This window comes from Lolium perenne, chromosome 1 (assembly GCF_019359855.2).
Source record: "Lolium perenne isolate Kyuss_39 chromosome 1, Kyuss_2.0, whole genome shotgun sequence".
In the NCBI taxonomy this organism is placed as follows: Eukaryota; Viridiplantae; Streptophyta; class Magnoliopsida; order Poales; family Poaceae; genus Lolium; species Lolium perenne.
Genome location: NC_067244.2, coordinates 14982278 through 14997608, shown reverse-complemented (window position 1 = coordinate 14997608; position 15331 = coordinate 14982278). Strand labels below are relative to the sequence as shown.

At 40.8% G+C, this 15331-nt stretch overlaps 1 protein-coding gene across 1 annotated transcript; it reads right to left on the bottom strand.

The window, feature by feature from the left end:
- Window positions 1–7157: 7157 nt before the first annotated feature.
- LOC127327897 (uncharacterized) lies at window positions 7158–7966 on the bottom strand. Its single transcript, XM_051354738.2, has one exon. The coding sequence runs from the start codon at window positions 7857–7859 to the stop codon at window positions 7158–7160; it is 702 nt and encodes a 233-aa protein (XP_051210698.1). The 5' UTR covers window positions 7860–7966.
- Window positions 7967–15331: the final 7365 nt, after the last annotated feature.

Here is a 15331-nt window from a genome sequence, read left to right as displayed (position 1 = left end):
AGGTCTTTCGTAGCCATGCGTTGGCTGTTGTGCATTACCTGGTGTGGCATGGTCCTCCTAGTTGGGTTTGCTAGTGATTATGTCAGGTGCTGTTTAGACTAGTGGAGAGGGTGGCGTAGTTGTTTTCGTCAACTTTGTGGAGCCCATCATGTGATGCTGCATCTCCTACTCCCACTTCCAAACAAGCTGCCTCAAATGTACCGCACATAAGTATTACTAGTTCAATGCATGGGGTGTTACAATAAAATTATTAAACCTTGTGTATAAGAAAATAAAATAGTACAACAAAACCTGTTAATAATTTTTTTTAAAAATAATGCTAAAAAAGTGGGTAAATAACAATTTTTATTACAAAACATCTCTCAACTGATTTATAAAAAATATGTACTATTACAACAAAATATTCATAACAAAAAAAAATAAAATTAATTTTATTAAAAGTGGTTAAACAACAACTAGTTTGCTGTAGGTTACAACAAAAATCACAACTAGTTTACAACAAAAATCACCGACAATTCCAACAAAAAATCACACACTATTACAACAAAAAGTATGTGTTTGTGCCTATGAGAAATTTGTTAAGCAATAACAAGTTCGCTACATTTCTGGTTACAATAAAAATTACCAGCTATTTTTAACACAATTTATAGTCGATTACAACAAAAAATTAATGTGTTAAATTGACTTAGTTATTTTTCCAACTAGGCATAGACCTTTACAACATCTGGCGTCTGCTTTCCCAACAAAATTTCTACGATCATGTTACATATTTAAATAACTAATGCTACATCGAATAATCTAGGGTAAACATAAACTTGAGGCAAACATCCAGTTAAATATTACAACAGCTCGCGTGTTCTTACGCTACAAAATTCATATGTGTTTGTTACAATATAGACACATGCGACATCGAGAAAATTACAGGAAAAACTTAGTTGTACCATTGTCCATTGCGGCCACGTATTCGTCGAAGGCCCGTCGGCGCTTGATCCGACCATCCCATGCATGTTCCCACTGCTCTATCGTCTTCCCTGAAATCGTCGTAATCGATTGAAGGAACTAGACAACATCGCGAATGTAGACTCGAAATAAAATAAGTCGTGGCCGACGATAGAGACAAGGCAAACTAACGCATACCGGGGCGAGCGACCAAAAATAAAACATAGGTATCAACCAAAGGAGAGCAAAACTAGGTAAAAAAAGAGAGCAAAGCTAGCTAGGTACACATGTTAGCAAAAGCAGCAGAAGCTAGCTAAGGGCATGCCCAATGCACTGCCCTAGAGGTGCTGCTTCACACCTTTAGCTAGGTTCGGGTGGTTCAAAATAGGTTCGGATGAGAAGGCAGCCTCTTCTTCAACAAGTGGGATCTTCAGTCATAAAAGCATGCTTTTTGGAGAGAGAAAAAGATACATAGTGTCATATTTGTGGAGTCCCTTCTCTCTTTTTCCTAACTACAGTTGTAGCTTCCATTGGAGAGATAAAATTTAACATGTTGCTTCTTACAACTTTTTTACATGGAGCAGCTAGTTGTGTATGCCACCATTGCTCATGCCCTAAGCGTCCGAGCCTACATGCTACGTAGTAGTTTGCAGCGTACATCGTACATGCATGCTAGTGCCAAACAGCCCCGCGCATGAAAAAGCATCAGCCACCACCAGGGGAGCGGCAGACAGGCCACATGCAGTCCGTCAGCGCGACCGATCTTTCGCGCCGGATCGGTCGGCTGATAGCAAGCGTTTTCCTTTTTTTTAGAAAGTTGTTAGTGTCAATTGTGGGTATGACCCCGGCAACACTTACAAGATAACTCCCGAAAGAGCAAGAGCGCGAACAACGCAGAAAAGACCCTAGCACAAAGGAAATGATAATTAGCCCCACTAGATCTGTGCACAACATAATGTCGCAGATCGAGGGATGGAGCCAACCATTAGGCTTGGAGGGGCATGCTCATGTTGGTGGGGGTAAATAGGCTCAGTATACGGATGAGTATTAGTGTATTTACGGAGAAAATCATAATGTTGGGGGTGGCTTAGCCCCGCTCGTCCCCCTTCCTCCATCCCTGGCAGTGTCAAAGAGGAAGAAGCCAACATCCATCAAAGACGAGTCCGCCGCAGTACCATCGCTTGTCGGCCGGGGCCAAACCCATGTGTGCCGGACCCCAAATCCATGACCAACGTTCGATAAACTCGAAGAAGATGGTTGCATCTGCTGGCCTCCTCCAGCAAAAAAAGGTTATTATGACTCGCATGCATGATCCATGGACGATCCAGTTACAAGAATCTATTTTGCATGCTCTCCTTCACTATTCTTTCTGTTTGTTTTTTCTGTCCGTTTCTTTTTACCTTCCTCTTTTTTGCTCTATCTTTTATTAGCCCTAAATAAGCTCATCTTTTTGAAATAAACCTTTTTACCAGGTGAATAATTTCAAAATATAAACCATTTTAAAATTATGATTCTTTTTTCAGGTTGATATTTTTTAAAAATATGGGCCTTTTTACACTATGAGTGTGGAATTATCTGCAAATTCCATAGAGGCCCGGGGACACTGCTGAATCCCTGTTGGCTGCTAGAAGAGGTTTCAAAGTTCCTTGTTTTGTTGAGATAGCAATTCTGGCATGCTGAAATATCTAGAAACAAAGGAATGCATGGGTATTCAAACAAATAAGTCTAACTTTCAGAGGATGGAAAGTAGGCTTCTTTCATGATATCACCATGCTTATGCATAGGGTGAAAAGTAGTGTAGCTGACAACTTAGTTTTATGGCTTGATTCTCTTCCATAGTTGTTCCTGTATATATTGTACATATTGTATTTTTCATTTTTTACTGTAAGTAAGTGGACCTTGGAGGTTTTAATAAAGTGAGGCTGTGGCCTGTGGGGCTCCCCCATAGTAGAAAGTTTCAAAAAAAAAATCTAAAATCGGAACCTTTTTAAATTATGAATATTTTAAAATCTATACCTATTTTTACATGGTGAACAATTTTTAAAATTATGATTTTTTTGAATCTATACCTTTCTAAATTATAAAAAAAATTAATCTTTACCTTCTTACATGATGAACAATGTTTAAGATCTGAACTTTTTAGTTTAACATTTTAAAATTTAAAACTTTTTACCTAGTGAACAACTTAAAATCTGAATTTTTTTTGAATCATGAGTAATTTTGAAAACTGCATTTTAAAAATAATGGACATATTAAAAATCCAAACCTTAGTCATGAACATTTTTTAAAATATTACCATTTTAAGAAGATTGGTTTTCACATTTATTTATTTTTTAAAATGATTTTCACATAAAATTCTTATAAATTTTCACAAAATAGAGAAAAAGGAATACATAGTTTGAAGCAATGTTCAAGACATCGTTAATTGTTAACTTACCGGTTGGCCTCAAAATGAAGATTAATCGCTTATCGGACGATTAATCAATTTTATCTGTCGGCCATGTATCGGCTTATTTTTTGTAAATCCTAATTTTTGGCACTATATTTTCTATAATATGCAATATCAAAAATAATATTAGAGCATTGAACAGAAGTATTACCTTGATTCTTTGCATTTGAATCAATAAAAATGGAAATTTTAAGCTAATGCACAATACCGCCCCCAGCGATATGTAATCTTATCGGCTATCACCCGATTCACGATAAATCGGTATCTCGGCCGATTTTTTGAACTGTGACTTCGAAAACAAAAAATTGAACAAAAAAGAAAAGGAAAAGAAGCATGTATACATGCGCTGGTACGATCTGAACATGCGTTGATGTACTTGATCGCTATTCTTTCTTTTTAAGTGGCCCACGTTGCTCTTCGCTGGTCGCCTAGATGGATGTTGGGCTAGGTCCATCGAGCACGATATCACTAAATGGGCGAGTCGAGGTCCCGGAGGCATAAGCTATTGTCAATACAATAGTAAATTATCATATGTTCTAATCCGAATAAGCCGTAGATTTTGCATGATCACGAAAGCAGGAAATAAACTAAACATGTGAAGTAATAAAGTAGATAAACATATCACATCTAAACAAGAGATCACATCTACTCCGATTGTTAGAACAAGAAACTCTAGCAACATCTCAAAGAGGAAAGATATGATTAAATACGATGCAGCACCGGCAGAAATGTTCGCGTTGAGGGTGCCCATGTCGGTGGAGAGGTTGTTAATACCGGGAAGAAGTTGTCGCACCTGCTAGAGTGCTCTCTAAATAGTTGATCGCCCCTCACCCATACAGATCTCCAAGAGGCGGGATTCCAAAGACCTATTGTTCCATCCTTCGGTGTCTTCATGAGTTCACGCCGAAGGTTATACAGTGCTTGCAGGTCGGGTAGAACGTGTGGCGCAACCCCGTCCGTGTTAACACAGCTCAATACCCGCAATGTAGTTGCACTCAAGAAAAAGAAAGCTCTCGTGTCTTCTTTTTTAATAGGTAGGGTACAGTTAATTTCCTTGATCACTAATTATGTGAATACCGTTCCTCTTTGTACCTTCTTCTGACGTAAACGACAAAATGATAAGAGCTGAGTTTCCTCTCGATCAGCTTTCAGAGGATGATGCATGATAAGAGCATGTGCAACCTGCTGATCTCGTAGCTACTTCTCCCTAATTAATCAACTACATATATACTTGCCAGCTGCAGTCGCCAACAACTTAATTAACGCGTCACACATCCGTTCAATGGCTTAAACCGTACGTTTCTGTTCTCCGTAAATTCTTTTCCAATGGATTAAGTATATTGTATAGATCTCTGCTTGAGCAGCTGCAGTTTGCTACGTATGTGAGTATATTACTATTACAGGTATGAGAGTTGCGTTGGGATCTTGCTTCTCGATCGCGTACAAACACTAGTTTAGCTTAAAGATTCGATCGCTTTAGAAGTTAGTAACAGTGTGTGCTGCTCCTGGTTGGATCACACGACTAGTGGTAGACGGAATCATTCATCAAAGCTACGTATTCGTGTAGTATTAAAAAAACAAGGGATGCTAAGTCGGATTTGTCAACAGATCGATGTGCTCATGCTAACCTCATCAAGCTTATTATAATCACGGGGAAGAAGTCCTTTTAGTGTTGCTGTATACAGGGAATCTAAGCTACAATGAGCATTGAATTTTTTGACAATTTTGAAAATCACATTTGATGGTTTAAACAACTGTGCAGAAACACTGAATTGGCCCGTAGATGTGTCCTACATGTCTATAGAATGTCACTGACAAAAGTTTGATTTTTTTTATACACAAGAGAACTAATAGCTAGGTTTATTGACCTATCCATATTAGCAAATTAGTAGATATTGATCTGGATGCGCCGTTTTGGCTCATAGGAGCCAATGATCCTATTGTGAAAACAAACTTTTAAAAATGGTTAAAACATGTTCAAAAATTTATTTTGTGTTGGGAATGTACATGCATGTATATGGTACATTTTGTGAAGAAAAAACATATGTAGATCATTTGTAGCAAATTTTGTTATGACAAGTGTCCCATTAGAGTAATTTTCGGGAACCAATTTATTTAACACGGTCGCGACAAATATCTTTTCCCCTAAAACTTTATATGCACAAATAGAAATGTAGATGTACACCAAAGATCTTTTTTTTTTTACATTTTCCAATGTGTTTTTCCACAGTGGGAGTATCTATTCCTGCGAGCCAAAGTGGATTTCCACATATTTGTCACTTATGTAGCTCAGATTAAAACGTATTTCTTAGTGTAATTTTATGCATGGCACATCAATCACATCTATATTTACATGTACATTAAGTTAAGTTTTCTGAAACATTAAACTCTTGTTTTCATTTTATGTGAAACCAGGCTCACTGGAAGCCTAAATCCATGTGGGATTTCCGGATAATACACACACTGCTGTCTCCTTTAATTTATAGGATTTTCAAAGGATTTTTGTAGGATTGAGAATCTGTGAAAATTTCCTGTGGAAGCCATTTGATTCATACGATCATACCCCACAAGAATTTATCGTAGTGTAAATTTAATAGGAAATATTCAAATAGACATGCATCCCAGTACCATATGTTTTCTATATCTAGACTTGAATTGATCACCAACAAATAAATCACTACTTGAATTGAATAATTATATTATGTGAAAAAACACTAGATATATATACTTTATAGAGAATGCTATGAGATTATTATCTACAATAACTCATCTAAAAATAGGCTATTTGCGTTATGTCCAAATTAGCAAGATATACAGATTCCACATCTCTACTATACACACAAAAAATTTGTCATGTTTTCGAATGAATTTCTACTGGCACCAAATATGTAGCATTAGACAAGTTACATTTATTTCCATTTGTTCTGATGAAGTTAAGGCGCAAATTTAATCTAAATGAATTTGTTAAGGTATGGAGTGTGGTTTTGTTTTTTCTAAATGTATGAAATTCTATGAAAGGGAAACAACGAAATTTTAACCAACTAATATGCTCATGTATGTTCTACGCAGAAACATAGACAATAAATGGTTTTTTCTTGTCTTTTTAGGCGACATAACTAGTCACATTTTGTATAATTTCTTTTGCAGATTATTATTCACATAGTTTCTGATATGAATGAAAACAATTGCCCTTATTTAGAACGTCCAAAATACAAACCATTTTTTTGTGTGTGAATGAATACAAACCAGTAGTCAAAAGTAGGCCCGAGTTCATGTAAACAGTAACAGAAATTTCAATGATATATGTGTACAAGATAATATTGTTGTTTAGAGTCAGGTTCGCCCACAAAGTAATTTACAGTCAAAAGTAGACATTCTTACAAATTTTACCGATAGAATAAGCATACATACCAAAAGAAGCAAAATAACATGGAGCGCCAACTGAAACAAACATAAGCTCTATATGCATTTTACTCCGAGTAAATAATTACATTACACACTTAGCCAAAGTTCTTTTTTGCTGTCAACAGCAACTGGAAACCCTAAGGCAAACTAGCTCTGTGAGCCTCAAAGCCACCAAATTGGGGACACTGTCATCTCAGAAAGAAATGGTCTTTGTGCCATGCCATGCCTTAGATTACGCGCTCATATATAGTTATCTAGTGCTACAAAATGTGGATGAATTTCTCCAACCATGTAAAAATAAAATAGAAGCAAAAGTAGTAGGCAGCACACAGAAAATATTGCAGTGTCCCACTATCCAAACGAGCTAGTAGCCGACGCAGTCCACCGCCATGGCCATGGTGCCCGTATCCAAGAACTGGTGGAACGTATGGCCGGCTGCGTCGTGGTGGTGGCCGCACTCTCCGCTGGAATCGCTGTCGACATCCATGCAGTTTTCGTCACCGCACGGCGGTTGGTTCAGGTCGAGCAACAGACCGCGGCTCATGCCACCGCCAACTGCGACATCGTCGCTTTCTGCACCTCGCTTCTTGATCGCTTCCACGGGCGGCATCACACGGCCTCCAGAGGCCATGGCGCGGTGGCGCCGCATGTGGCCGCCGAGCGCCTGGCCAATGGCGAACTCGAGGCCGCAGATGGAACATGCGTGCAGCTTGGGTTTGAGATCTCCGTCCAGCCGCGGCTTCTTGTGGCTGGCCCGGTGCCCTCCCAGCGCTTGGAACGACGGGAATACGCGGCCGCACGTCTTGCACGTGAACGCCCGCTCCGGTGCGCGGTCACCGCGCCCAGACACCGGCATCGCCATCGCCATCGGCTGCTCCCGCGACACGAGCAGCAGCACGCGCGCCATCTGCGCTTCCTCGAACGAAAATCTGTTCATCATCGTTAGTGCTTTCGATCTGCCAATCAATCCTCGAACCCAATCGAATATCGATCGATCTCTGGCAAAGAAGAAGCTAGCTGAGATGAGATGGAGAAATGGATGAAGAAGAAGCGCATCGGACTGCATCCGTATTTATAGTCATGGTTTTTTCTTGCCATAAAGTAATCAGCCAGTAGCAAGGAAGCAGTGAATGGAACAGACTTCGCAGGAGTTCCTGATTAAAGAAGAGCACACGATGCCCCTACAATGAGAACAAGAAACGGTTGCTGTTCTCTGCATTTCGTACGCGGCGCCACGGAACCATGATGACTTGTCACTTCTCTTGCGCTAATGGATAAACTCGCAGCAGAAGGGTGATGCATGGTGCAGGCTTCCAATTAGATTCTGGGTCAACTGTTCTTCATCAAGAAACCTGTCTCTTATTTTCAGACGAACTGGTGAAAATAAATAAATTCAAGTCAAGGACTCCTTCCCAAAATAAACAAATCGTAGAACGTGCAGTGTTAATAAGGATGTGAATATGAATTGAGGATGCGAATATGAATTTGGGTGTTGCAGATTCTTGCATCGATTCAGCCAAGTGTGGTAGAAGTAGAACAAGAAAGGACCTTCCATTCAGAATGCAGAAAATGATGAGACCACATCAGAGTGCATAAGCCACCATTGATTTTGTTTTGTTCTAGACGCACCATTGAAAATTGCCAAGGCTCCAAGTTGGTCGATTATAATGTGGGATGATACTACTCCCTCCGTGCAGTAATATAAGATGTTGTAGATACATTTAAAGTTGACTAGATACAAAATAAAAGAGTGAATCTACTCACTAAAATGGACTAGAAAACACACAATAGTGAGTGAACCTGCAAAAGACCCTAAACGTCTAATAAAATAGAACAGATGGACTATTTTTTACTGGGACAACATAGGGCCCAAACATACACTATATATGTTCTGCACGCCAAGCACGGCGGCGCCCCTAACCCGCCCCCGCGCGGCGGCGCCGCGCCGCCGCCGGGGCGTCCACCTCCGCCCGCCCACTCCAGCCCTCCCCCCGGCGTTCTCCTCTCCGCCGCCACTGCCGGGAGCGCCGCCAGGCAAAGCCTGGTCGGTGTGGTGGCGGCGGCGGCCATCCTCCTGGCGCCGAGTTGCGGCGACGACGGCGCTCGTTGTCCTCTCCCGCGGCGTTGGTGCAGCGAAGGGACGGCGGCCACGGCGGATCCGGGGACCGCAAGATGCAGCGGCGCCTCCTTTCAATCTGATCCGGTCCCCATGGGGATCGGGCGGAGGGGATGGGCGGGCTCCTGCGGGCAGCGGCGTGCGGGCTTCGTTTGTGCCCCTTCCGCTTCACGAGGGCGCCTGGAGTTTCTACTCTAGGCATGGCGGTGGTGGTCTTCTCTTCCGCCGGAGGAGATCGGCTAGTTGTGTGGCTAGTCGATGCGGATCTCGCGATCTGTCGCCTAGCTCCCGATGGCGAGTGATACGTCCCAAACGTATCTATAATTTCTTATGTTTCATGCTACTTTTATGATGATACTCACATGTTTTATACACATTATATGTCATATTTATGCGTTTTCCGGAACTAACCTATTGACAAGATGCCGAAGTGCCAGTTCCTGTTTTCTGCTGTTTTTGGTTTCAGAAATCCTAGTAAGGAAATATTCTCGGAATCGGACGAAATCAATGCCCAGCATCCTATTTTTCCACGAAGCTTCCAGAACACCCGAGAGCCAGCAGAGGGGGGCCACTGGGCCACCAGATGATAGGGCGGCGCGGCCAGGGCCTGGGCCGCGCCCCCCTATTGTGTCACCGCCTCGTCAGCCCTCCGACTCCGCCTCTTCGCCTATTTAAGCCTCCTCGACCTAAAACCTCGAGACGAAAAAGCCACGGTACGAGAAACCTTCCAGAGCCGCCGCCATCGCGAAGCCAAGATCTGGGGGACAGGAGTCTCTGTTCCGGCACGCCGCCGGGACGGGGAAGTGCCCCCGGAAGGCTTCTCCATCAACACCACCGCCATCTTCATCACCGCTGCTGTCTCCCATGAGGAGGGAGTAGTTCTCCATCGAGGCTAAGGGCTGTACCGGTAGCTATGTGGTTCATCTCTCTCCTATGTACTTCAATACAATAATCTCATGAGCTGCCTTACATGATTGAGATTCATATGATGATGCTTGTAATCTAGATGTCATTATGCTAGTCAAGTGGATTTTACTTATGTGATCTCCGGAGACTCCTTGTCCCACGTGTGTAAAGGTGACAGTGTGTGCACCGTGTGGGTCTGTTAGGCTATATTTCACAGAATACTTATTCACTGTTATGAATAGCATAGTGAAGTGCTTATTTATATCCCTTTATGACTGCAATGTGTTTTGTATCACTATTCATCTATGTGCTACTCTAGTGATGTTATTAAAGTAGTTTATTCCTCCTGCACGGTGTAATGGTGACAGTGTGTGCATCGTGTAGTACTTGGCGTAGGCTATGATTGTGATCTCTTGTAGATTATGAAGTTAACTATTGCTATGATAGTATTGATGTGATCTATTCCTCCTTTCGTAGTGTGAAGGTGACAGTGTGCATGCTATGTTAGTACTTGGTTTGGTTATGTTGATCTGTTATGCACTCTAAGGTTATTTAAATATGAACATTGAATATTGTGGAGCTTGTTAACTCCGGCATTGAGGGTTCGTGTAATCCTACACAGTTAGTGGTGTTCATCATCCAACAAGAGGGTGTAGAGTCTAGCATCTATTTATTTATTCTGTTATGTGATCAATGTTGAGAGTGTCCACTAGTGAAAGTATGATCCCTAGGCCTTGTTCCTAAATACTGCTATCGCTGCTTGTTTACTATTTTACTGCATTTATACTGCCTGCAATATTACCACCATCAACCACGCGCCAGTCCTGGACAGCAAAGCACTTTTCTGGTGCCATTGCTACTGCTCATACTTATTCATACCACCTGTATTTCACTATCTCTTCGCCGAACTAGTGCACCTATTAGGTGTGTTGGGGACACAAGAGACTTCTTGTATCGTGATTGCAGGGTTGCTTGAGAGGGATATCTTTGACCTCTTCCTCCCTGAGTTCGATAAATCTTGGGTGATCCACTTAAGGGAAACTTGCTGCTGTTCTACAAACCTCTGCTCTTGGAGGCCCAAGACTGTCTACAAGAATAGAAGCACCCATAGATATCAAGCTATTTTCTGGCGCCGTTGCCGGGGAGGAAAGGTAAAAGGCACTCATACTCCGGTCCCAGGTAACTAAGTACTTTTCTGTTGCCATTGTGTGAGCGCTCGAAGCTATTTCCTTTAGATCCTGCAATTGCATCTTTTTGTCTCTTGTTTTACACTAGTAAGGCTTAATGGAAGACAACAACAAAATGAGAGATCTTTATGAACTTTATCTTGAATTAGGACATGATGTGTTTGAAGAGAGAATTAAAAAACCCATGAAACTTTATATGCATGCTAATGGAAATGTTATTAGTATGAATGCTTTGAACACCATTGTTGCTAATGCTATGGAAGAATCTAAGCTTGGGGAGGTCGGTTTTGATGAAAATGATCTCTTTAGCCCTCCGGGTATTGAGGAGAAAGTTTATGTTGATTATGATATGCCTCCCATATATGATGATTATAATGATAGTGGTCTTCTGGTGCCGCCTACTATGGAGGATAAAGTTTATTATGATGATATTATGCCTCCTACACTTGATGAGAATAATAATGATAGCTACTTTGTTGAATTTGCTCCCACTACAACTAATAAAATTGATTATGCTTATGTGGAGAGTAATGATAATTTTATGCATGTGAATAAGAATGCTTCATGTGATAGTTATATTGTTGAGTTTGTTCATGATGCCTCTGAAAGTTATTATGAGAGAGGAAAATATGGTTGTAGAAATTTTCATGTTGCTAAAACACCTCTCTATATGCTGAAATTTTTGAAGTTACACTGGTTTTATCTTCCTATACTTGTTACTTTGCTCTTCATGAACTTATTTATTTACAAGATTCCTATGCATAGGAAGCATGTTAGACTTAAATGTGTTTTGAATTTTCTTTTTGATGCTCTCTTTTGCTTCAACTCGTATTTCTTGGGAGTGCATCATTGAAATTATTGAGCCCATCTTAATGGCTATAAAGAAAGAACTTCTTGGGAGATAACACATGTGTTTATTTTACTACAGTACTTTTATTTTATATTTGTGTCTTGGAAGTTGTTTACTACTGTAGCAACCTCTCCTTATCTTATTTTATTGCATTGTTGTGCCAAGTAAAGTCTTTGATAGCAAGGTTGATACTAGATTTGGATTACTGCGCAGAAACAGATTTCTGTCTGTCACGAATTTGGGCAGGGTTCTCTGTAGGTAACTCAGAAAAATCTGCCAATTTACGTGCGTGATCCTCAGATATGTACGCAACTTTCATTCAATTTGAGCTTTTTCATCTGAGCAAGTCTGGTGCCACTTTAAAATTCGTCTTTACGGACTGTTCTGTTTTGACAGATTCTGCCTTTTATTTCACATTGCCTCTTTTGCTGTGTTGGATGGATTTCTTTGTTCCATTAACTTTAAGTAGATTTGTGCAATATCCAGAATTATTAAGAATGATTATGTCACCTCTGAATATATGAATTATGCACTGATCCTCTAATGAGTTTGTTTCGAGTTTGGTGTGGAGGAAGTTTTCAAGGGTCAAGAGAGGAGGATGATACAATATGATCAAGAAGAGTAAAAAGTCAAAGCTTGGGGATGCCCCCGTGGTTCATCCCTGCATATTTTAAGAAGACCCAAGCGTCTAAGCTTGGGGATGCCCAAGGCATCCCCTTCTTCATCGACAACTTATCAGGTTTCTTCTCTTGAAACTATATTTTTATTCAGTCACATCTTATGTACTTTACTTGGAGCGTCTGTTTGTTTTTGTTTTGTTTGAATAAATTCATGCTTGTGTGGGAGAGAGACACGCTCCGATGTTGCGTATGAACACATGTGTTCTTAGCTTTACTCTTAATGTTCATGGCGAAGGTTGAAACTGCTTCGTTCATTGTTATATGGTTGGAAACAGAAAATACTTCATGTGGTAATTGGTATAATGTCTTGAATAATTTGATACTTGGCAATTGTTGTGCTCATATAGATCATGTTTAAGCTCTTGCATCATGTACTTTGTACCCATTAATGAAGAACTACATAGAGCTTGTTAAAATTTGGTTTGCATGATTGGTCTCTCTGAGTCTAGATATTTTCTGGTTAAGGTGTTTGAACAACAAGGAGACGATGTAAAGTCTTATAATGCTTACAATATGTTCATATGTGAGTCTTGCTGCACCGTTTTATACTTGAGTTTGCTTCAAACAACCTTGCTAGCCTATCCTTGTATTGAGAGGAATTCTTCTCGTGCATCCAAATCCTTGAGCCAAAAACTATGCCATTTGTGTCCACCATACCTACCTACTACATGGTATTTCTCTGCCATTCCAAGCAAATACTTCATGTGCTACCTTTAAACAATTCAAAAGCTATTATCTCTTATTTGTGTCAATGTTTTATAGCTCATGAGGAAGTATGTGGTGTTTATCTTTCGATCTTGTCATTTACTTCTGACAGACTTTCACCAATGGACTAGTGGCTTCATCCGCTTATCCAATAATTTTGCAAAAAGAGCTGGCAATGGGGTGCCCAGCCCTGATTAATTAACTTGCATTAATAATTCTCTTCACATGTTTTGCTCTGATCTATCAGTAAGCAACTTAATTTTGCAAATAGACACTCCTTCATGGTATGTGATTATTGGAAGGCACCCGAGGATTCGGTTAGCCATGGCTTGTGAAAGCAAAAGGTTGGGAGGAGTGTCATCAATAATGAAACTAAAATACATGTGTAAACAAAAGAGAAGAGGGATGATCTACCTTGCTGGTAGAGATAACGTCCTTCATGGGAGCCGCTCTTGAAAGTATGGTTGATAAGGTAGTTAGAGTACCCATTACCATTCGTTGACAACAACAAACACCTCTCAAAACTTTACTTTTATACTCTCTATATGATTTCAAAACTTAAAAAGCTCTAGCACATGATTTAATCCCTGCTTCCCTCTGCGAAGGGCCTTTCTTTTACTTTATGTTGAGTCAGTTTACCTACTCCCTTCTATCTTAGAAGCAAACACTTGTGTGAACTGTGCATTGATTCCTACATACTTGCATATTGCACTTGTTATATTACTTTGCATTGACAATTATCCATGAGATATACATGTTATAAGTTGAAAGCAACCGCTGAAACTTAATCTTCCTTTGTGTTGCTTCAATACCTTTACTTTGATTTATTGCTTTATGAGTTAACTCTTATGCAAGACTTATTGATGCTTGTCTTGAAAGTACTATTCATGAAAAGTCTTTGCTTTATGATTCATTTGTTTACACATGTCATTACCATTGTTTTGATCGCTGCATTCATTACATATGCTTACAATAGTATGATCAAGGTTATGATGGCATGTCACTCCAGAAATTATCTTTGTTATCGTTTACCTGCTCGGGACGAGCAGAAACTAAGCTTGGGGATGCTGATACGTCCCAAACGTATCTATAATTTCTTATGCTCCATGCTACTTTTATGATGATACTCACATGTTTTATACACATTATATGTCATATTTATGCGTTTTCCGGAACTAACCTATTGACAAGATGCCGAAGTGCCGATTCTGTTTTCATTGTTTTTGGTTTCAGAAATCCTAGTAAGGAAATATTCTCGGAATCGGACGAAATCAATGCCCAGCATCCTATTTTTCCACGAAGCTTCCAGAACACCCGAGAGCCAGCAGAGGGGGGCCACTGGGCCACCAGATGATAGGGCGGCGCGGCCAGGGCCTGGGCCGCGCCCCCCTATTGTGTCACCGCCTCGTCAGCCCTCCGACTACGCCTCTTCGCCTATTTAAGCCTCCTCGACCTAAAACCTCGAGACGAAAAAGCCACGGTACGAGAAACCTTCCAGAGCCGCCGCCATCGCGAAGCCAAGATCTGGGGGACAGGAGTCTCTGTTCCGGCACGCCGCCGGGACGGGGAAGTGCCCCCGGAAGGCTTCTCCATCAACACCACCGCCATCTTCATCACCGCTGTTGTTTCCCATGAGGAGGGAGTAGTTCTCCATCGAGGCTAAGGGCTGTACCGGTAGCTATGTGGTTCATCTCTCTCCTATGTACTTCAATACAATAATCTCATGAGCTGCCTTACATGATTGAGATTCATATGATGATGCTTGTAATCTAGATGTCATTATGCTAGTCAAGTGGATTTTACTTATGTGATCTCCGGAGACTCCTTGTCCCACGTGTGTAAAGGTGACAGTGTGTGCACCGTGTGAGTCTCTTAGGCTATATTTCACAGAATACTTATTCACTGTTATGAATAGCATAGTGAAGTGCTTATTTATATCCCTTTATGATTGCAATGTGTTTTGTATCACTATTCATCTATGTGCTACTCTAGGGATGTTATTAAAGTAGTTTATTCCTCCTGCACGGTGTAATGGTGACAGTGTGTGCATCGTGTAGTACTTGGCGTAGGCTATGATTGTGATCTCTTGTAGAT

Bases quoted from the DNA above. Each gene is read 5' to 3' on its own strand.
- LOC127327897 (XM_051354738.2), bottom strand. From the start codon at position 7,859: ATGCAGTCCGATGCGCTTCTTCTTCATCCATTTCTCCATCTCATCTCA.